This window comes from Anopheles coluzzii, chromosome 2 (genome assembly GCF_943734685.1).
Source record: "Anopheles coluzzii chromosome 2, AcolN3, whole genome shotgun sequence".
Lineage (NCBI taxonomy): Eukaryota > Metazoa > Arthropoda > Insecta > Diptera > Culicidae > Anopheles > Anopheles coluzzii.
The window spans coordinates 100,723,862-100,743,671 of NC_064670.1; the positions used below are offsets into that span (position 1 = coordinate 100,723,862).

At 51.4% G+C, this 19,810-nt stretch overlaps 6 protein-coding genes across 9 annotated transcripts; 2 read left to right on the plus strand and 4 right to left on the minus strand.

Moving 5' to 3' along the window:
* Positions 1-21: 21 nt before the first annotated feature.
* Positions 22-2,387, minus strand: LOC120961098 (partner of Y14 and mago). 2 transcript variants are annotated; one of them, XR_005752691.2, is made up of 3 exons: positions 1,922-2,387; positions 771-1,800; positions 22-550 (listed from the first exon to the last, which is right to left on the minus strand). XR_005752691.2 is itself a non-coding variant. In XM_040384763.2 (2 exons), the coding sequence occupies exons 1-2, from the start codon at positions 1,947-1,949 to the stop codon at positions 1,013-1,015; spliced, it is 816 nt and encodes a 271-aa protein (XP_040240697.2). In that variant the 5' UTR covers positions 1,950-2,387; the 3' UTR covers positions 22-1,012. The 2 variants fall into 2 exon arrangements, 1 of the variants encoding a protein (XP_040240697.2); XM_040384763.2 differs by having other exon boundaries at positions 22-1,800.
* A 1,102-nt stretch (positions 2,388-3,489) lies between these two features.
* On the plus strand, positions 3,490-7,153 carry LOC120961095 (translation initiation factor eIF-2B subunit delta). 3 transcript variants are annotated; one of them, XM_040384759.2, is made up of 6 exons: positions 3,490-3,574; positions 3,650-3,791; positions 4,089-4,193; positions 4,437-6,319; positions 6,390-6,748; positions 6,830-7,153. In XM_040384759.2, the coding sequence occupies exons 3-6, from the start codon at positions 4,152-4,154 to the stop codon at positions 7,051-7,053; spliced, it is 2,508 nt and encodes an 835-aa protein (XP_040240693.2). In that variant the 5' UTR covers positions 3,490-3,574; positions 3,650-3,791; positions 4,089-4,151; the 3' UTR covers positions 7,054-7,153. The 3 variants fall into 3 exon arrangements, with proteins under 3 accessions (XP_040240693.2, XP_049463279.1, XP_049463280.1); XM_049607322.1 differs by lacking the exon at positions 4,089-4,193 and having other exon boundaries at positions 3,657-3,791; XM_049607323.1 differs by lacking the exons at positions 3,490-3,574; positions 4,089-4,193.
* LOC120961096 (transcription factor grauzone-like) lies at positions 7,110-9,859 on the minus strand. Its single transcript, XM_040384761.2, has 3 exons — positions 9,541-9,859; positions 8,161-9,465; positions 7,110-8,086 (listed from the first exon to the last, which is right to left on the minus strand). The coding sequence occupies exons 1-3, from the start codon at positions 9,646-9,648 to the stop codon at positions 7,931-7,933; spliced, it is 1,569 nt and encodes a 522-aa protein (XP_040240695.2). The 5' UTR covers positions 9,649-9,859; the 3' UTR covers positions 7,110-7,930.
* Positions 9,860-10,020: 161 nt separating this feature from the next.
* Positions 10,021-13,834, minus strand: LOC120961102 (DNA repair protein Rev1). Its single transcript, XM_040384767.2, has 2 exons — positions 13,605-13,834; positions 10,021-13,535 (listed from the first exon to the last, which is right to left on the minus strand). The coding sequence occupies exons 1-2, from the start codon at positions 13,650-13,652 to the stop codon at positions 10,035-10,037; spliced, it is 3,549 nt and encodes a 1,182-aa protein (XP_040240701.2). The 5' UTR covers positions 13,653-13,834; the 3' UTR covers positions 10,021-10,034.
* A 541-nt stretch (positions 13,835-14,375) lies between these two features.
* LOC120961099 (MICOS complex subunit Mic10-like) lies at positions 14,376-14,908 on the minus strand. The gene is made up of 2 exons (XM_040384764.2): positions 14,714-14,908; positions 14,376-14,562 (listed from the first exon to the last, which is right to left on the minus strand). Exons 1-2 carry the CDS (start codon positions 14,787-14,789, stop codon positions 14,426-14,428), a joined length of 213 nt encoding a protein of 70 aa, XP_040240698.1. The 5' UTR covers positions 14,790-14,908; the 3' UTR covers positions 14,376-14,425.
* Positions 14,909-15,200: 292 nt separating this feature from the next.
* Positions 15,201-19,810, plus strand: LOC120961094 (YTH domain-containing protein 1). The gene is made up of 4 exons (XM_040384758.2): positions 15,201-15,515; positions 15,882-18,743; positions 19,445-19,480; positions 19,553-19,810. Exon 2 carries the CDS (start codon positions 15,983-15,985, stop codon positions 18,734-18,736), a length of 2,754 nt encoding a protein of 917 aa, XP_040240692.2. The 5' UTR covers positions 15,201-15,515; positions 15,882-15,982; the 3' UTR covers positions 18,737-18,743; positions 19,445-19,480; positions 19,553-19,810.

A 19,810-nucleotide genomic window follows, 5' to 3' on the forward strand; every position in this document is an offset into this window, starting at 1 on the left:
AGAAACCCCCAAAAAACGACATTGGTCCTTAAAATGTTTATTGACTCTTTCGTGTTTTAACTCAACCGTGCAGTTTACTTTTGCCTTGCGTTTCGCTACCTTTTCTCCTTCCGCTTTTTTTTGATAGTTAACAATGTTTACGTTAAAACTTATTCCCTAGCTTTCTACCCTAATCTTAAGCCTACCTGCTTACTTGCTACACACGAGAAGGGCTCACACGACCCTGCAGCCTGTTACAATGCGGACCTGTCGTCCGCACGCAATGATGGTTTATATGACTTTGAAGTAGGAGAGCAGCGGAAAATCCTTGCCCGGAACGGATGCTCAAAAGCGTACAGGAAGGAGCTCACAAACTAAGCAATCCTACTGATACTATTGCGGGCACAGTAGTTATTAGTAGTAGGCCGTGTGTTTTTACGCAAAAAAAAACAGATCAAAAGCATAGCCCTTCGTTTACATACATCTACAGCAGGAAAAGGAAAGCTGGCCATTCCCCGGGGCGGTAAAGAGGGCGCACGATCGATCACCAACAAAAGGTACGAAATTAAACCTATAGATGTTACAATCACTAACAGAAAGAAGATGATGAAACTGTGCATCTTCTGCACCAGAAAGTAGTGTGAGTGTGTCTGTGTGGGCAGGAAACGGAGCAACGGATTTCGACATACAAAAACAAACATGTAAACATTGGCGCTCCCCTCCCTACACCGTTGGCAAGTTTTGTACCGGGGAAGCTGCGGTCGTCCTTCCCTTTTCCCTACGATACTCACAATCATTGCTTGAATTCACCCGCTTCGCTGGATTACAAGTGAGTTTGTACAATGAAGAAACCTAGCTCTTCTGGCTGGCAACGCGCGACGAGTGATTAGCAGCTTCCTTAGTTGCCGCTACAGCCCGGTTCCTTACTAAACATAAATGCAGTGCCACTGCTCTAACACAGCTCTGCTGGTTCGTTCGCTTCCTAGAGCGCCTCCCAGCCGCACACCTTCCTTTAGCAGCATCCTCATCATCATCACATGGCACCGGCTGAATATTGCACTTCGAGCTCCTCGATCTCCTGCAGTATGTCCGGTTTCCGTTTCACCTTTTCCAGCTGGTCCTTGTCCAGCTTCGGCCCGTCGGTGGATCGTAGCTTCGTTTCGATTGCCTCGATTTCGCGTATCTTCTTCCGCAGCTTGCGTAGCTTTTTCGCCACCTCGAGTTGCTGCGCATCGGCCCCGGCCAGCTGTGCCCCGGAAGCCAGTGCACTTGCCAGCTCATCCACGGTAGAATCACTGTTGTTGCTGACTGCTGCTGCTGCTGCTGCGGCGTTGGTGGACTTTTGCAGTGACGATTTTGTGTGTTGCTGTGGTTGCTTTGCTTTGCCCGCCGGCCGCTGATCCAACAGTATGTCGGGCAGTTCGGGCGTCTTTTTGCTACTGCGGGATGCTGCCCCCGCAGCATTTGCATTCTTCGTCCCACCACCACCGCCGGGCTTCTGTTTGTCACTGTTGCCCCCCACCGCACCACCGTCCACGGCTAGCACGCCGGGCGGAAGGGCGCCTGCTTGCTGCTTTTTGTTCTGCTGCTCCTTTCGCTGCTGCTCTTCGCGCGCCTGCCGCAACCGTTCGCGTTCACGCTTTTCCTTTGCCTTCTGCACTACCTCCGGGGAGAGGCCGGGCGGTAGGGCCGGTTTCTGGGCAAACTGTTTGCCCTTGCTCTCGTACAGCGGGACCTCCTCCTGCGGTACGTAACCATCGCGTACGCGGCGCGGTTTGCGCCAGGTCCCGTCCGGCCGCTGGGTGGCCGGAATGAATTTTCCTACACGCACGAAAGCACGAAAGCAGAGAGTGATAGTGAGGGGGGGTAAGCTATTTTCTGTTCTTTCAATGGCTCCATCATTATGCAAGCTGGAAACTCGGATGGATTCTACCCCGCTTACCTTGACTGTCGGTCGAATACGTTGTCATGGTTTCCCTCGGGTTGCGGAGGTTTGCGGTTTGCTACTCCGCCACTGGAAACCCCCGGCACGATATTGCAAAACGCGCGTCCAACAAAACAAATGCACACTCGGTACCTCGTTCCGTCGGCGGACCGTATAGGAGAGCAGTGCTAACACACCACCATTCACCAGCGAGTGAAGCTGCGGCACACACAACGCGGGGGGAAAATATGCTCGCGTGCGTGCACTTGGTGCTCTGGTGCTGCGCTCGCGATCCCGACCAACAAACTGAAGAAGCCAGCGAACACCCAAAAAAACGGCAGAGACGGCCAGTTTATTTTTAACCACCCGCGTTGCCGTTTTCGTCCGGCTGCAAACAAAACCTTCGCTCTACACCTCGGAGGAAATGGGATTCCTTGCCTTCTATTTGGCGTTGCTCTGCGTATGTGTGTGCGTATGCGTGCGAATGCGTGTGTGTGTGCGTAACGCCAGCCACCCCGTTTCACGCAACCCCTTTTTCCATGTTTAGGCAAAAACTTTCACGCAACATGCGGTACGGTTTGCACACGCACAACTCGCACAATGTAGCGCTTCTCTGCATACCTTGGGAATAGATTTTTTTAAATTAACGTTCGAAAGCCGTTACTGCTGTTTGAAACATTCTGTTTCTGAATGTTGTTGTTAGTATGGTTTAGAGAGGCTTTGGCTCCTGCGGAGTTCTTTCGCCTCTTTTCTGTTTCTGAAGGCAAGTCCAAGGTTGTGGTAGTGCTGCAAAATGTCACTGTCAATGTCATTAAAAAAACTGACTGAACCAACATCCATGTCAGCGTCACGGACTCAATTGTGATAACTAAAGGTGATACTCAACACAATTGGTGTGACCAATACATGCTTCGTGTCATTTTTGTGACCATCGCTTGGTCAGTCACTATGTCATGACTTTTTTTTACTGTGATCAGATCTGCAAAATGTCACAAATGACATAGTCATGACAAATTCCGGCTGAAACAAAATAATTTCATTGTCACGTATTGGTGACGCTCTATTGTGATGAGTGAGAGGTGAGACTCAAACAGTTGAAGCAACCATCACATGCTTAGTGATATTTTGTGCAACCAAATCAAAAATCAGAATATCGCGTTTGACTCAAGTACCCGCATGTCTTATTCGGCATGTCATGACGCACTTTAATTAACTATCAGTAATGAGGATCAAGCTACCACGGATATGTTCATTGTTTTCGGTTTGGACGTTTGATGAACATCTCGTGATGATCATGACATTTTGCAGCACTCGTCAAAGTTGCAGCAAAAATCGTCAAATCTTTCGTAATCACCACTCTTTTTCCGATTAAGTCAATAAATATACAAAATTGCACTTAAGAAGCAAGAAATCTGTTCTATTTGCTATGTTTCGTGTTCGGAAACTAATAGCTAACGGATTTCAAATAACGAAAGGTTTTCCAAAAGCGCTTTTCTACCATCTGATCACCTTAATGTACCTTGGGCATTTCGAACTCGAACTGTCACTTGCGTCACTTGCACTTGCGTCAACCGCAATCGTCCTCTCTCTCTTTCTCTCCGTCCAATGTATCCGTCTTCTCGCTCGTCTGTTTCCTTGCCTCACGAGCAAATCTTTATTTATTTTTTAAACGTGAGTAAAACATACCTTTGAGATAAAAAAATGCAATTCCACAACACACTCTACTCTTTCGTCATTTCATTCTAGCTTCCAGAACGACAGGGCAGCTTATTCCAATCACTGGAGCTTGGTTTCACGCTGTTCCAGGCAATCTTCCACGGGTGGTGAAAGAAGGATTCCTGCTACGTTGCAAAACAGGCAAAAAAAGAAGTGCCCTCTGCCACCCAAGGTAATGCACAGCCCGGTTCCAGTTCACGTTTTACTCGTGCAAACACTAACTTTACATTACAAACGGAACAATGTTTCCTTTACATAATCGCATCGTTGATTTCCCTTGGAACCAGATTGCTCGTTCTGATCGATGGATTCGATCCCTTTCCCCTCGGTAGATGTTGTCCTTTTAACAAATGTTTCTACTTTCTCCTTTCGATTATCTCTTTTGCGTGCTGCTGTGGTGGGCAAATGCCGTTTGCTTACTACGGTGCTGTCGGAATTGTGTCTTGTTTGTTAACAAAACTCGAATCAGCTAACTGCATAAAGATTTGTAGACCCACTCTCGCACCCTTAACTTAATTCCTCTTCACCAACCATGGAGACCGTCGCTTCAACGGAAGCTGGAACGTTGAAAAAGGTACCGTACGGAATGGCCAGTCGGCATGTAACGTGTGTGTGCGTTTGTGTGTTTGGTTTTCAATTGGCACTGTTGCTTTTCCTACCTCCCTCCCTTACATCAACGGCCCTGTTTGCACAAGAAATTTCCTTTCGGCTGCACGCTGGTAAAATTTTGTAGAATTGCATGGTATTTTGCACTAGAAGCATTAGACGAGCGCGGATAATGAAAGGAGTGAATTAAATTGTTAATTTTTCTTTTTAGAAACGAAACCGTTCGCACAAAAAACCGAAGCCGGAAGCAGCCACCGTTAACTGCGAGTCGGCCAATATCGCCCAACAGCAAACTAAACTCGAAAAGGAAAATAATCCACCAGCACGTGCTGCTACTGGAGCAACGAATCAACGTCCGGCACCACCCGAAGCACCGGATGCACCGGAGCTTACCCGCAAACCAAGCCGACGTCGTAAGCGAAAGCCAAAAAGCGACAAAAAGGAAGAGCAAATCGAATCGTTGGAAGCAATAACGGTGGAGGAATTGTTTCCACCGGGGAAGATCTTCTCCGCAGCGACGTCTCAGCGACTTCCAGCGAAGCTTGTAGCAGTGGTGGAAACTGTTGCAACCGCTAATAAGCCTTCAATCGAAGGTACGAAGTACGCCGGTGTAATCGATATTGATCCGCACGAACTATTTCCGTCGGAGAAAGAATTGCCTGCAGCGATTCAAAACATTACGGCGCAAGACATTTTCCCTGGACCGGAATTGTTTCAATTCAATTTGGGCGGTATTCCGGGCAAGCTAAGTTTCGGTAAATCGGAAACTCCGGTATCAACTACCCCTAAGGGTCCTCTTCCCAGGAAAACTACCGCAACCGACCTGCAAGGTTTGCATGATATTTCTTCTTTCGAGATTTTTCCCAACTGTATGACGGTTGGGTTAAAGGTAGTGTCGGAGAAGGCGAGCAAAACTACTCACCACAGCCAAGAGCAATCATCACCTGCGACCACCAGCATCATGAGTGCACCGGCAGCATCGGGCGCGAAAACGGACAAAACGCGCGAAGAGATCCTTGCCGAGCGTGAGGCAAAAAAGGCAGCCAAACTGGCGGCCAAGACGAAAAGCAAGGATAAGGAAGCGCCGCCACCAGCGAAGCAGCAGCAACAAAATGCGCAATCCGCTGGGAAAGCGAAGGAACAACGACCGGCCGGCACGAAGGTCGAACCGGCAAAAGCACCGCCAACTGAGTTGAAAAAGTCCAGCACTGATGCGAGCATTTGTGAGAAGATGAAAGAGCTACATATCAGTGATGGTCCGGCCGGTACAGCTGGAACGGTTGCTGAAAAATCGGAAACAAAAGAACTCTCGAAAGCGGAACGAAAGGCACTGTTCGAGGCGAAGAATCCGGCCCTCGCTGGTAATGCGCCTGAGGGAGCGACGAAACCCGCCAAACCGGCCCTATCGAAGGCGGAACGGCGAGCCATACAGGAGGCGCAGCGGGCGGCCAAGGCGGAGGCACAGCAGACAAAGAAGCGCGACACACCAGCCGCCAAGCCAGACGCGAAGAAGCCGGGCCCAAAGGCTGACACGGAACCGGTGAAAACGAAACCGCTGGCAAAGAAAGCGGCTACACCGACCGGAGCAGTTGGAGGGACCGGAGCGCCACGTAAGCACATTGTTAACCTGTTCAATCACTTGCATCAGCCGAAATTTGCCGCCACCGACATTGTCAACTCGCCCACGCTGCATCCGGCCGTTACGAAGCTGGGCATCCAGTACGCCAAGGGTGCGGTCGTCGGATCGAAGGCACGCTGTTTGGCACTGCTGAAGGTGCTGAACCAACTGATACACGATTACGAAACGCCACCGGAGAAGGAGTTTGGGCGTAGCTTCGAGGAGATGCTGAACGTATCCGCCAACCATCTGCAGCGCTGCCGGCCCTTCTCCGTCTCGATGACGAACGCGCTGCGCCACGTGAAGATGTACACGCGCCAGCTGGACGGGAAGGTGTCCGTGTCCGAGCAGAAGGAGTGTTTGCTCGAGTCGATCGAATCGTACATGCGGGACCAGATCGAGAAGGCGGAAGAGGCGATCTGCTGCTCGGTGCAGGATAAAATTTGCGACGGCGATGTTATCTTAACCTACGGATGGTACGCAATCTCGAACTATGCTATGGGTTTTAGAGACCATTCAGTGACGTTCTTTTCGTATTCATTTCAGCTCCTCATTGATAAAGCACATCCTGGAGGAAGCGATCCGTCGGAAGAAAACGTTCCGCGTGATTATCGTGAACGCACGGCCCCGGCAGGAAGAGAATGCGATGCTGGAAGAGCTCGTCCAGCTGGGCGTTAAGTGTATGTGCGTGCTGATCAATGCGGTCGCCTACGTGATGCCCGAGGTCACGAAGGTGCTGCTCGGGGCGCACGCACTCCTGGCGAATGGATCCGTCATGAGCCGGGTCGGCACGGCGCAGATTGCACTGGTGGCCAAATCGTACAACGTGCCCGTGCTGGTTTGCTGCGAAACGCACAAGTTTACCGAGCGCGTACAGACGGATGCGTTCGTATACAACGAGATCGGTAAGGTGTTTTGCATGTAGGAAAAGGATGAAGTAGAATATTGTATTTGTCATTTTCGGTATTTAATTTCGTTTCGAACAGGAAACCCGAACGAACTAGTGGTTGCGCCACGTACACGCGACAATGCGGAAGCAAAACCGATGCTGGCCGACTGGGAAACGATTACTTCGCTAACGATCCTGAACCTACACTACGACGTGACGCCACCGGAGCTGGTGACGGCTGTCGTAACGGAGGTAGCAATATTGCCCTGCACCAGCGTGCCCGTAATTCTGCGCATCAAACCATCGGACGTAGCGTACTGAGCGCTTCTGAGGGCTAGGGAAGATGCGCAAAGAAGATGGATTCGAACACGCGCAAGAAGAGTATGACGATAAATCATGTTAAGTCACTGCTAACTGCTAACTGAGGCGTATACAGTGTTTGAAGATGAAAGAAAATTCGCAAAGGTTTGTATCCTGCTCATATGATAATTATATTTTTAATTATTCAACTTCATTAACCAGGCGATAGCCGTACTTATCGACCAGTTTATACTTACCAGTTTACAGGTGGGACACTTCCTTGACTCTTTCCTATTGGAAGTGAACTTCATATGTTGGAAATTGGACTCACCCCTCACCCTTTTTGGACAGGCTCCTTGAAAATTCCTATTGGATTTGTTCAACAAGGGTGCTATAGAGTTCGATTCCCATTACATTAAGTTCATTTCAAGGAAGACAGAGTCTATAAAGTGTTCCAAAGCTGTGAGAAGTCCTGGGGAAAACGCTGGAACTGTTTGCTGTTTTTTAAATAGTTTATTCCAATCAGTGGGCCTTCCGTTACCGTGTTTCGAGAAGTGAATATAGTTCTATCTCCTTTCATTAATTCATAGTTTTACAGTAAAGTGGCAAGTTTTCATTGGTACTTCATGAAATTTAAAATATAGTAACCTATTCAAAATTAAGTTAAATTAATGATATGAAAAAATAAGTTAAATCCTTTTCCAATATTTGACAAACAAAAACAGACAATCTCTTCTAAGCTTTTAAACCTTAAAATCACGACTTAATCATTATAGTTTCTAGACAATATTCTACGCTCAGGTAACAGTTCTTCGATGTTTTCAGTTATATAAATGCTTTTATATGGTTTTTTAACTGAAAAAACAGTTGCTAATCCAACTGGTCCACTCGAACAGTTTCACTCTTTCAACGTACGTTTCCGAAGCTCTTCGGCAAATTCTTCCGGGTGAGCTGTTTTCCGGTGGGACAGCTGTTTGTTCCTCGTGTTGAACCGTTCCGAGCAGTACTTGCAACCGTACAGCTCGTCGCCGGTATGATGAATAGCGATGTGTTCCTGCAAGTAAAGCGAACACAATATCATATTGCGAACAATGATTCAAACCCCAAACTCCCCACTATCATTCTTACCCGCATGTGATGTGGCCGTTTGAACCGCTTGTGGCACCGTTCGCATTCGAACCGGCTCTCCTGGTGCGCCCGCCACATGTGCCCGTTCAGTGCGTTCTGGTTGCGGAACGATCTCCCGCACTCGGCGCACGCCACCGGCTCCCCGTCCTGATCCGAGTGCATACGCCGCACGTGCTTGGTGAGGCAGTACTTGTCCATCAGCCACGCCTGGCACAGCTCGCACTGTACCTTGCTCTCCAGCCGGCTACCCGCGTGCACCTTACGGTGCGTGTCGAAGCTCTGCTTCGAGCGAAACACTCGCGCACACACCTCGCACACGTGCTTCTCTCCCTCGCCATGAACCGCGACCAGATGCTTGCGCAGCGAGCCCTGGCTGGCCAGCACCTTGTCGCACTGCGGACACGACACCGAACCGTGCGCCACCATCACGTGGGCGTTCAGGTGGGCGCGCGAAACGAACGCCTTCTGGCACGTTTCGCAGGGAAAGGAACGCTCGGCGGCCGCTGCGTGGACCTCCTTCAGGTGTTCCTTCAGCACCTTGCTGGAGGAGTAGCTTCTCGCACACTGCTCGCACCGGAACGCGTCCGGATTCAGGTGCAGCTGCAGATGCTCAATCATCCAGCACTTTTTGACGATCTTCTTGTTGCAGCAGCGCAGATAGCCCGCCACATTGTGCTGCTGCCGGTAGTGTTTGCCGAGATCGCTGAAATCGGTCAACGGTGCCGAGCAGATATCGCACGACAGTTTGTAATGCTCGAGGACCATCTGTTCCGTGCTGGGGTTGGTTTCCCTTTCCTTTGCTGCACTTGCATCGCTAGCTGCCGGCTTTTTCGTACTGCTCGTTGCTGCTCTTGGTTTAGCTTTGGTTTTTGGCAATTCATCGATGGTGTCTGGCTCGGGTGAGGACTGTTCGCTTCTAGAATCTGGTGGAACATATTCCTGATCATCCCCGTCTTCATTCTCCTCATCCTCCTCTTCCTCATTCTCCTCGTTATGCACATCGTGTTCCTCCTCTTTGATACCCCAACGTTGATGATCCACGTCGTCTACCGTTTCGATGGTCATCGCGATTGGCACGCTCTTCCTGTCGACGCTTTCCACACTGTTCTCCGGACGAGCTTCACTGGATGGATCGGGACATACCACTATTTCTTCCAAAGTTTCCTGTTTGAGCTGTCTGTTAAGCAGCTTCGCTCTCAGCTGCTCCTGATTGCGGGCTACACGTTCCGCGTAGTAGTAAAAATCTTCTATAATTTGTCTGCACCGGCCACAGATAAGGCCGCTCGAGTCGGACGGGAACGTTACCTATGCGTTAATCGAAATCGATTAGCTATGCCCATGGGGGATAGTCCCAGTGTTGGGGAACACAAAACATCATACCTCAAAATAAAATATACGATTAATTTTCACCATAAGCTCCTCATCGTTCAGTGCGCTCAAGTCACTGCCCTCGAGACAAAAGTGACACACGCGGTCAGGGTTTTCCATTTTTCGTAATTTTCACAAACCAAGAGCAAAAGCAATTGTTTCCATCCGCCGAGAAGAAACGTTGATTACGTGCGGGCAGACTGTTTAGAAAGTGGTTTGTTGTTGTTTGGCTTCTTTTGACAGTTGGCGTGGACTCGGCGCAGCAAATCAGATTGCGTTCAAATTGACAGTTGCTCAGCTCCGAAATATATCGCCGGTACAGTAGCAGTTTTGCATTAGATGCATTAGATACGGATAGGATGCAGGGACGTCTTATGTATTAGGAAAAGATCTACAATATCAGTTATACTTTGTGTTACTTCTTGCCTTTTATTCTATCCATTTGTACAGAATTTAACTTTGAACAAAAAGACAAATATATTAACGATACTGTACTATGCTATAAGCTAATCATTTTTATTGCACAATTCACAATCAATATTCCCCGGCACGGCCAGCCTTCTCCCGTACATCGTGAGCATCTGCTCCTGAATCGGCCGAACGACACTGCAGTACGCGCGATGCCAGAAACAGCTGGCTGTCTCCTTCACCAGCCGATGCAAGTAGCGTAAAAATAAATACAACTGATCCAACGACTTGTTATCGCTCAACAGCTCCAGCCCATTCTCTGCCAGTAGCAGCACATCGTACTCGTACGGTTCCTCGGCACTGTTGATCCATTCTTCTACTAGTTCGCGCCAATTCTTACGCCGCAGAATGTTGGGATCTCGCGATGGTTCAGCGGATGCGACATCCGGTGCAGCAGCCACCACTACACCTTTGGTCGGTGTTCGTAGCTCCTTCGCTGGACTGCTGTCGGGTGTTACTAGCAGCGGTTCCTCGAACTCTGGCTCGTTGCACGTAACTACCATGTTGTCCTTGTTCAGTTCGATCTGCTTCTCAACCTCGAGGCGCAGGTGCAGCGGAAGCGCTTGTAAAAATTTAAGATCGACTTTAATCTTCTGGTCCGATTCCGTGTCAGCGCTGGCCGTGTGCTGTGGAGTGACCGGCGATTGCCACTCACGGCGAGCTGTGACCCTCGCCGGCGATACCTTCACTGGTGTCTTTTCTACTGCAGGCTGAAGTCGATTATTCGTCGCTAGCAATTGCTGCTGCTGCTGCTGTTGTTGTTGCTGTCGGCGGTAGTCGCGTATCGCTTCTTCACGTATGTCCTCGGGAAGGGCAGACAGCACTTCCGGATCAAGCCCGGCAGGCAGTTCGCCTCCGCCACTGCTGGATGATCCTGCCGCACCGATTAAAAATTTCCTCATCACGCCAACACTTTGTGTCGTTTTGGCTGGGTCCTTTCGCCCCGACAATGAAGCCCATTTGGGTGGTCTTCCACGGCGGCCTCTAGTGCTTGGCTTTGATGCACCGGCAGCTTTTCTGCTAGGGGAATACGTTGCATTATCCGTTCGTTTCGGGGAAATAATCGGGCCACTGTAGTCGGATTTCGTTGGAGTGATATAAGATCGCCTCACCGCCGGTGGAATCGCTTGCACGGCGCTGTTACTTCTAGAAGTACAAGGTTGCTGGTCGTCGGGTTGATAAAATGCGCCATGCTGCTGCCTACTGCTTTCCGCCACCATTGCTCCAACGTTGGTATCCATCGTTACCGTTTCTTCCGCAGGCTTCCTCTTGTCTTCCACTTTCTGAAACATGCTCTTCAGACGGTTACCAGCCTCGCTGTTGGCCGTATGTTTCGTTCCCTCGAATTTGGAAATTTGTATTCCAATCCCCCTCAGCTCGGACGGTGCAATTGCAAGCGTTCGCATTAACCCCAGTACAGCACCTTCGATCATGCCCCGATCGTCCGTGTGCTGGCGGAGTGGCTGTGACTTGGTCACCACATCGCACAGCCCGTGGCCCATAAACTTTGCCGTCTCTACTGGCGCCTCGGGCGACCGAACGAGCAGCTTGACGGTAACGAGCTTGCCTCGCTGACGTAGCTCCACCAACCGGCGATGGATTTCCTCCGTCAGCTGGCGCATGAACCGGTCCACCTCCTGCTCGGTGCTGAACCGTATGCCATAGTTAACATCGACCGACACCGACTTTCGGCCCCGATCGTACACTAGCGGTCGCTCGTCGATTCCACGGCAAGCGTTGTACAGTGTTTCGCCGAACTTTTTGCCAAACTCCGTCTGCAGCACGTTCTTGGGGATGGTTTGCAGATCGGCACACGTGACGTACGTCATCTTCCTCAACCGATGCGAAGTGCTCGGCCCCACTCCCGGCAGTTCGGCAATCGAGATCACCTTCATGTACTCCTCCACTGCGCCCGGCACAAGGTGATACTGTCCGTTCGGTTTGGCCCGCTTGGTGGCCATCCTTGCCTGCAGCCGGTTTGCACCGATGCCCGCCGAACAGTCGCACCCGGTCGCGGTGGATATTTCGTTCCGCACGTACGTTACAAACTCCATCACGCCTACTCCAGTCGATTGCAGCAGTTCCGTCAAATCGACAAACATTTCATCGCAACTCACCGCCTCAATGTCGAGCGTGTAGCGCGCAATTGTATCGTACAGCTGGTGTGCCACCTCCCGGTAGCCGTCGAAGTCGTACGGAATGGTTTTCAGCTCGGGGCACAGCTTGAGCGCGGCACCGACAAACATGCCGTTCTTAACGCCACATTGGCGAGCCTCGTAGCTGCAGGACGCAATTTCGGAGAGCGAATTGTGCTCGTCGATCGCGGCCAGGCGTGATTCGATCGGTATGTCCGGTGCTTTGTACCGCTCCTCCAGCCGCTTGTGGTACAGCTCGATCTCGAGCGCCCGGTTCTGTCCGGGATGGGAAGGGACGCGTGCCTCGGAACCGCGGGAATGTGTCACAGCTACCGGGAGTCCGCGAAGGTGCGGATACTTGCGCAAACCGACCGACACGAAAAAGCAATCCATATCGATGTGCATGATGTAGCGGGCGTTCGATTCGTTGCTGAAATCACATTCTGGATGATCACGTGCACCGGCACGACAAAGACGCTCTACCAGCGTGTCTCGAGCCGGGAACGAACCGGTCGCCTTTTCACGCAACTCGGCGACGTACTGCTTAAAGCCTGCCCCAAGCGTAGCGATGTGGTGGAGACGCGAGTTGTTGAAAAATTCGGTCAGAAAGTTCGGATCCGTTGCTGTTAGCGACTGTTTCGAGGTGGTCGGTTTATGTGGACTTTTGACTGTTGCGCTGGATTGAACGGAGCTTTCCGCTGGTGGTGGTTCCTCTTCCGCAAACACATCCGGTGAGCACTGGGGTGAAGGCTGGCTCGATGTTTCCTGCCCATTGGAGGTTGATTGCGGACTGGCAACGTTTGCCGGCACCGCCTTAGTGGGTGTAGTGTTGACTGGAATGTCACAGTTTTTGGTTTGCTCCTCCGACTCGGATGAAACCGTTGGTTCCGGTGCCATATTGGAAAAGTTCTTCAGCATGCCCAGCACGTTGAGACACTCAGTACGGCTGATGTCGTTCGGATCGCCATCATTCTTCACTACCGGCTTAGTTATATCCGTCGTACGGCTTGTCGATGGGGCCAGCAGCTTGGAGAACGCAAGCTTCGGCTGGGAAGGTTTGTGCTGCGTGTACAGCAGATAGCGGGAGTAGTCCAGCAGCTTGCCCTCCTTCAAGCAGTCCACCACCCACCGCGGGCTGATGATAATTTCCGACGTAATCGAGCGCACCTTCACGTCGGGCAGGATGGTGGCAATGGTGTACGTGGTGTTCGGACGCTTGTAGTGATGAAACACCCCGCCGTGCATCATCATTAGCCGCTTCAGCTCGTCCGCCGACGGGTTCGTGTAGCCGTTCACGAAAATCGATACACCCGCGAACAGGTCCGACTGCTTTTCACCCACGTTTGCCGAGCTGTGCCGAAACTGGTCCTCCAGTTTGGCGATTTTGGCATCCATGTAATCGCCCTGTTGAGAGAGGTTTCAGTAGTGTGGAGTGATACACAATAAAGATCACTTTGTAAAAAGCGTTCTCACCCATCCTTCAAAGCCTGTTTCACTTGGTAATTTTTCTTTTCGCTTCATGTTGGGAAGATTCTAATGCAATGCATATTTTCACTTTGAGCGACAAGAACACACCGATGGAAAGTGATGCAAAAGCGCGCCCAAACTGTCGTGAACAGCCGTGGACTGGCAGTCGATAAAGCTGCCGTGAGACGTAAGCTGTGTGAAATGTTGGACACCGAGTGACAGTTTGACAGTTGGTTTTGCTGCATCGCCGCACGGCAATGATGAGACCGTGCAGATATTGTTGTTGAAAGATTAAACAAATGAAATCTAATAAGGAAATCAACATCTTACGATCTACAAAATGTCACGTATTTCGGATGAAACAAAATCGTAATATTTGTCAGCTATTTTTTTAAATGATTAGGCCTAGCTGTTTTTGTGTGTCGTCTCGCAGCAGCTTAACAACACAACAATGAAGACGTCGCATCCTGACTTCAGAAACATTTTGTTTCTTCCAATTCTAGAAACCGATTTTAATCATGCATGTCACCTTCCAGAGATCAGAAATATTCTATTTTGCATTGTTTTGGGAATGTACGATTGTCTACTGATCGATGTGTCGGCTCCCGCAACAGCAGAACCTACCTCAATTCATACCGGGATCGTCTCTTTGCCTAAGGAATTGGCTCACTGGAACACGCGGTGTAATCCGTTCCTATTGCGTAGATCTTGTACGCCAAGGGGAAGATTCACATTTTCGGACATTATCTAGAGCTAGTGTTTTGACCGGGATAATAGATGGTTGGCAATTGCTAAGCCATTGCTGATTTAATTCAAAACATTCTTAATTACTTGGCCGAATTTAGGGAACGTTCGCAGTTGTTATAGGCAACACCGACGCCAAACCCGGATCCCATGATGATGGGCCAAGCACGGCGTTTGAAAAATACAAGCGAAAAGACCGAACCAAGTATCATGCCTCCGCCTGAAAAACAATCAAAATGCATTGTGTATCATCAGACAAAGAGCAACTACAGAGTGCTGGTGCTACAGAGGGGGCGATAGCCACATCGTTACATAAATGGACAAATTATGGATGGGGCCGTGGGACAGACGCACTGCATGCGTACACTTACCAAACTTCAACAGCGTGTCAGACAGGCAACGGTCCACTTTGCGTCCGTACTGGTCTTCGGCGAATGTAGCGGCCATTTCGTTTACGGGTTGCCTAATTAAATCGTGGCCAATGGTCGAAATCTTCGGCGTAGCTGGAAGTGTAGCTAATATTGTTATCGATATGTTTTGGTCGATTGGCGAAGGGCAGCGGTGCGAGGGCACCGTCATAACATGCCGAAAATGTCAAAATGATGACAGCTGATTTCGAACGGTTTTGCTGCATGGGCATCGTTGCTGCATGGTTTCGAAGCGATTTTATAAAAAGAAAATAATTTGTGCAAATAAGATCGTGCAACTTACTTGCAGTTACTTAACCGTAATATTTTAATTATTTTTGTGCGTTTATGATTAAATTACACACTTTTTTCACGATTCATGATTCGCAAACCCAGCACCGTTGTCCGAAACGTTTCTGCGAAAGTGTCAATCCACAAAAGCGCTACTTGGGCAAACGTTCTGTGCGAGTGAAATAGAGCAGACACAGAGCGATCGGGTGGTGGCGAAAATATTCTAAAATATTGCCGAAAAACAATGTTAAAATAAGTGTGTAGGTTTAACTAGGCTAAAGTGCGTACTGAAATTGCTAATGTGACTGTTTTCCGCCGTTGGTAATTGGCAAACCATTGGTCGTTCTATTCTGGGTAGGACGAAACGCCTTCTTCCTCCGCACTGCAACACTTCCTCCGCTTCCTGTTCCACCTTTGCTAAACAGTTTGCATCGGAACAAGGGCAGGAACAGGAAACCAGCCACCCTACTCGCAGGTAATTGAGCAAAGATGCTGCTAAAAGTGGTGCAGCGGGCAAGGTTGTGTTTTATTTTGTTTGTAAAGTTGCGTGAAAGTAAATGCAGTGGTAGAAAGGTGAAATTAATGTCGAATTTGCTGTTTTTGGGACGTTTTATAAGGATCGTAGGCAATACCTTAGCCAACCAGTACGGCCGCTTTTGTTTGCTTTCTCTCGTAGAGAAGTGTGTTCTGAAATGTGCAAAATTATTAGTTCCCCCCTCGGCCACTTTTTGTTATTTTAGCTGGGTGTGTGAGGAAAAGTGAAAATCGCCAGAAAATTAACTTTATTTTCTTTCCTTTCATGTTCAATCAACACACCGACGCGACCGACGTGTGTTTGTAGTGGTGTGCGTGTGCTTCATCGTCGGAGAAACCGTTAGTGCGAGCGAGAGAGAGGGAGAGCGAGCGACAGCGCGTTTGCTGTTACACACCGAAAGAGTCAAGATGGCCGATCTGGACGCAGTGAATCTCGGATTAGACGAGACGGAGCGGGATATAGCGGAGGCGCTGGAAAACTCATACGACACCCGATCGGAAGCGTCCGGCGATGGGGATGCGGACGAGCCGGACGCGGACGAGGCCGACGGGTCGCATCCATCGATCAGCTCGGTTAGCTCGGCCGAATCCGACTCGGTCGGTACCGATCTAGAGGAGGAGAACAACGACGACGACGGCGACGGTGGGGCAAGCGGCAAAAAGAAAAAGGGCGACGCAAAACCCACCCCAAAGCAGGAGAACGGTGCCGCAAAGAGAAAGGAAACGACAAAGAAAAAGACGAAGAAAGCTGCGGCGGATAAGACCGACGGCGACAATGCAAAGGAAGAGGAGGAGGAAGAGGATGATGACGACGATGAGGAGAATGATGCGAAGGAGGACGAGGAAGAGCTGGACGATCCCATGGAAGAGGACGATGATGATGACGACGACGAGGAGGAAGAGGACGATGACGAAGAGGAGGATGATGATGAGGAGGAGCAAGGGCGCCGTAGCAACAAGCGGACAAAGAAAACTAAAGCAGCGTCGGCAAAGGGGGGAGCTGCAGGCAAGAAGAAAGTTGTCGCCAAAAAGGCGGCCGTTGCCAAGCAACTGCCCAAAAAGAAAGCTAAAACTGCGGCTATCACTACTCCTACCGCGGCCGAGAAGAAGGAAGGCGCTGAAAAGCCAACGGCTGCGGAGAAGAAGAAAAAGAAAGCGGCCACTGGTGCATCACAGGATGGGAAGAAGTCCGCCGGCAAGAAGAAGGAGGACAAGGAGTCCGCCGCTGGCGGTGCGAGCAATGGTCCCGAGGAGAAGGAAGATGCAGCCAACAACAGCACCAACAATGCGAACGACACAAGCACCAGCAGTAGCAGCAGCAGTAGCAGCAGCAGTAGTAGCAGCGAGGCCGGCAGCAAAAAGGACGGACGCAAGTCGCGCAGCCGTAGCCCGGCGTCCGGTGCGCCGGAAGCGAAGCGCAGCCGCACGAAGGCGGCCGGCAATGCGGCCGGCACGAAGAACACGGTCAAATCGTACGACTACGTGACGAAGATCAACTACCTGTTCCGGGAGGCGCGCTTCTTCCTGATCAAATCGAACAACCACGACAATGTGGCGCTGTCCAAGAGCAAGGGCGTCTGGTCGACGCTGCCGCCGAACGAGGCCAACCTCAACCAGGCGTTCCGCGAGAGCCGCAACGTGATACTGCTGTTCTCGGTGAAGGAGAGCGGCAAGTTTGCCGGGTTCGCGCGCATGGGCGCGGAGGCGCGGCGCGACCTGCCAGCCGTCGACTGGGTGCTGCCGCCGGGCATGTCGGCCAAGGCGCTGGGCGGCGTCATCAAGATAGACTGGGTGTGCAAGAAGGAGCTGCCGTTCACCAGCACCTCGCACCTGTACAACGCCTGGAACGACGACAAGCCGGTGAAGATCGGGCGGGACGGGCAGGAGATCGAGCCGAAGGTGGCGGAGGAGCTGTGCCGGCTGTTTACCGAGGACACCGGCATCGACATGACGCCGATACTGAAGAAATCGAAGGAAGCGTCCAAGCTGATGAAGGAAAAGGCGGCCTCGAAGTCGTTCCGCCGGCCGCCCAACTTTGGCCGGCCCACGTCGTCATCGTCGGGGCTGCGCAGCCGCAGCAGTGGTGGAAGTGGCGGCGGCGGCGGCAGCGGCGGTATTGGCCCGATACGGCGCGGTGGAAGACGCATGTACCCGGGCCCGAGGGGTGGAAGAGATGGCGGGGGTGGTGGTGGAGGCGGTGGCGGCGGCGGTAGTCGTTCCCATGGGGGAAGCTCCATGTTTGCACCGTACCGGAAAGACCGACATGGCGGCGGCGGAATGGGAGGAGGCAGCCGCCACGGAGGTCACGGAGGTGGCGGGATGGGCCCCCGCATGGGCATGGGCGGTGGGAGCGGCGGCGATGGAGGCGACCGTGGGGGCGGCGGTATGTCGCGGGCCGCTGCATTCGGGGCGATGCACCATCCGGCTCACCATCATCGCTGGGCGGATGGGTACAGCTCGACTGCGGCGGCCGAGGCGTACGTGGCTGACTACATGCGCAACATGCAGAACCAGCTGCCTCCGATGCCGTACGCGCCGCCGCCCGGGTTTCCCGCCATGCCGCTACCGTACGACAATATGCCACCGCCACCGCGGTACTACGATGGGCTGCCGATACCGGAGTACCAGCTGCCGCCCGGTTCCATCCCCGGCAGCGTGACCGGAGCCGGTGGCATGCCGCCTCCCCGTAGCCATGCGGCAACAGCGGCGGCCGCCGCCGCAATATACGACAAGCGTGCGTACGAGCAGATGGAGGAGTTCATGTGGAAGTCGGCCAACGGGATGGGCGCTGGCGGTGCTGGTGGCGCCGGTGGCGGCGGTAGCAGCGGTGGCAGCCAGGGAGGGCTAAGCAGCGCGGTCGGAGGGCTGGTGGGCGGCCTGGCGACGATGAAGGGACCGCCCCCGGTACTGCCCAGCCACGGTTACCATGTGCCGCCGCCCATGATACCGCCGATGCACCATCACCACATGCACCGGAAGAACGACCGTGGAGATGGCGGTGTGGGCAATTCGTCCGACCGTGGCGGACAGCAGCGGGGTGGAGATCGCGATCGGTCCAATCATCGCAGTGACCGTAACCAGCAGCATCGCGGTGGTGGTGGTGGCGGCGGCGGTGGTGGTGGTGGTGGTAACCGTGGATATAACAATCGTGATAGACGATGATTCGAAGGTAATTGGCAGAATAGTTGACTTTACATTCTCTTTAACCTTATCGAGTGATAGGAAAATAGACATTTGTCACCAATGATCGTGGTGGGAGCTCGAAATCGAACCTACTCGATTCCAATTTAATGTTCGGAATCAATTCCGAAGCCGATTCCGATTCTGGAAATTACTCCGGAGGCGATTTCCGAGTTGACTCTGGAGCCGATTCTGTAGTCGACTCCGGAATCAATTTCGTAATCGGCTCCGGAATCAGAATCGGTTCAAGAAACGGAATTGACCTGGGAAGAATCGAAGAATCGCGCAATTTGCCCCGGTAACGGTCTCCAGAAATTGAAAAAGCTCTGGATTGAGAATCAGTTCTTGAGATTCAAATGCCTAATCTTATGGAGATGCCGATACCGATACCGTTTCGAAGTCGATTTTGATTTCGGAGCCAACTCCGATTCCGGAGCCAATTTCGATTCTGAAACTGATTCCGGGACTGATTCCGATTCTGGAAACAATTCCGGAGCCGATTTCGCAACAAATTTCGGAGCCGATACCAATTCTAGAGCTGATTCCGGAATCGAAACTTTGGAGCTAGCCGGAATCGATTCCGTCAAAAACTTCATTTTTCCCATCAATAATCGTAACGCAACGCTAACGATTCTTCCCTTCTCTTCCTTGCATGATGCCGCGTGGATACATCGCCTGTAACGCAAACAGCTTCACCGTCCTACCAGTATTCCCCGTACGATCAGCGTTAGTATATTAGGACGGCGGAGGCTTTGAGTCGACCAAACTATACCACCTGCTTTCCCTTTTCGCCAACAGATGATGGTGGTGCATCGTACTAATGCACCTTCCTTGCAAAGCATTCATCACGCTACGCCGCCGGAGGCTTTGACGTCACCCCACCCCCCTCCGATCTTCGTGTGCAATAACGTGTCTGTGTGTGTGTGTGTATGTTTGTGTATGATGGTGTCCCTGCTGATATTTCAGGACCGCATCCACAACACCGCAACAACTCCATTTTGCAGCCCAACAGTTTCTCTATCTCTCTGTCTGAATGACCTCTCCCGTTGATCAATG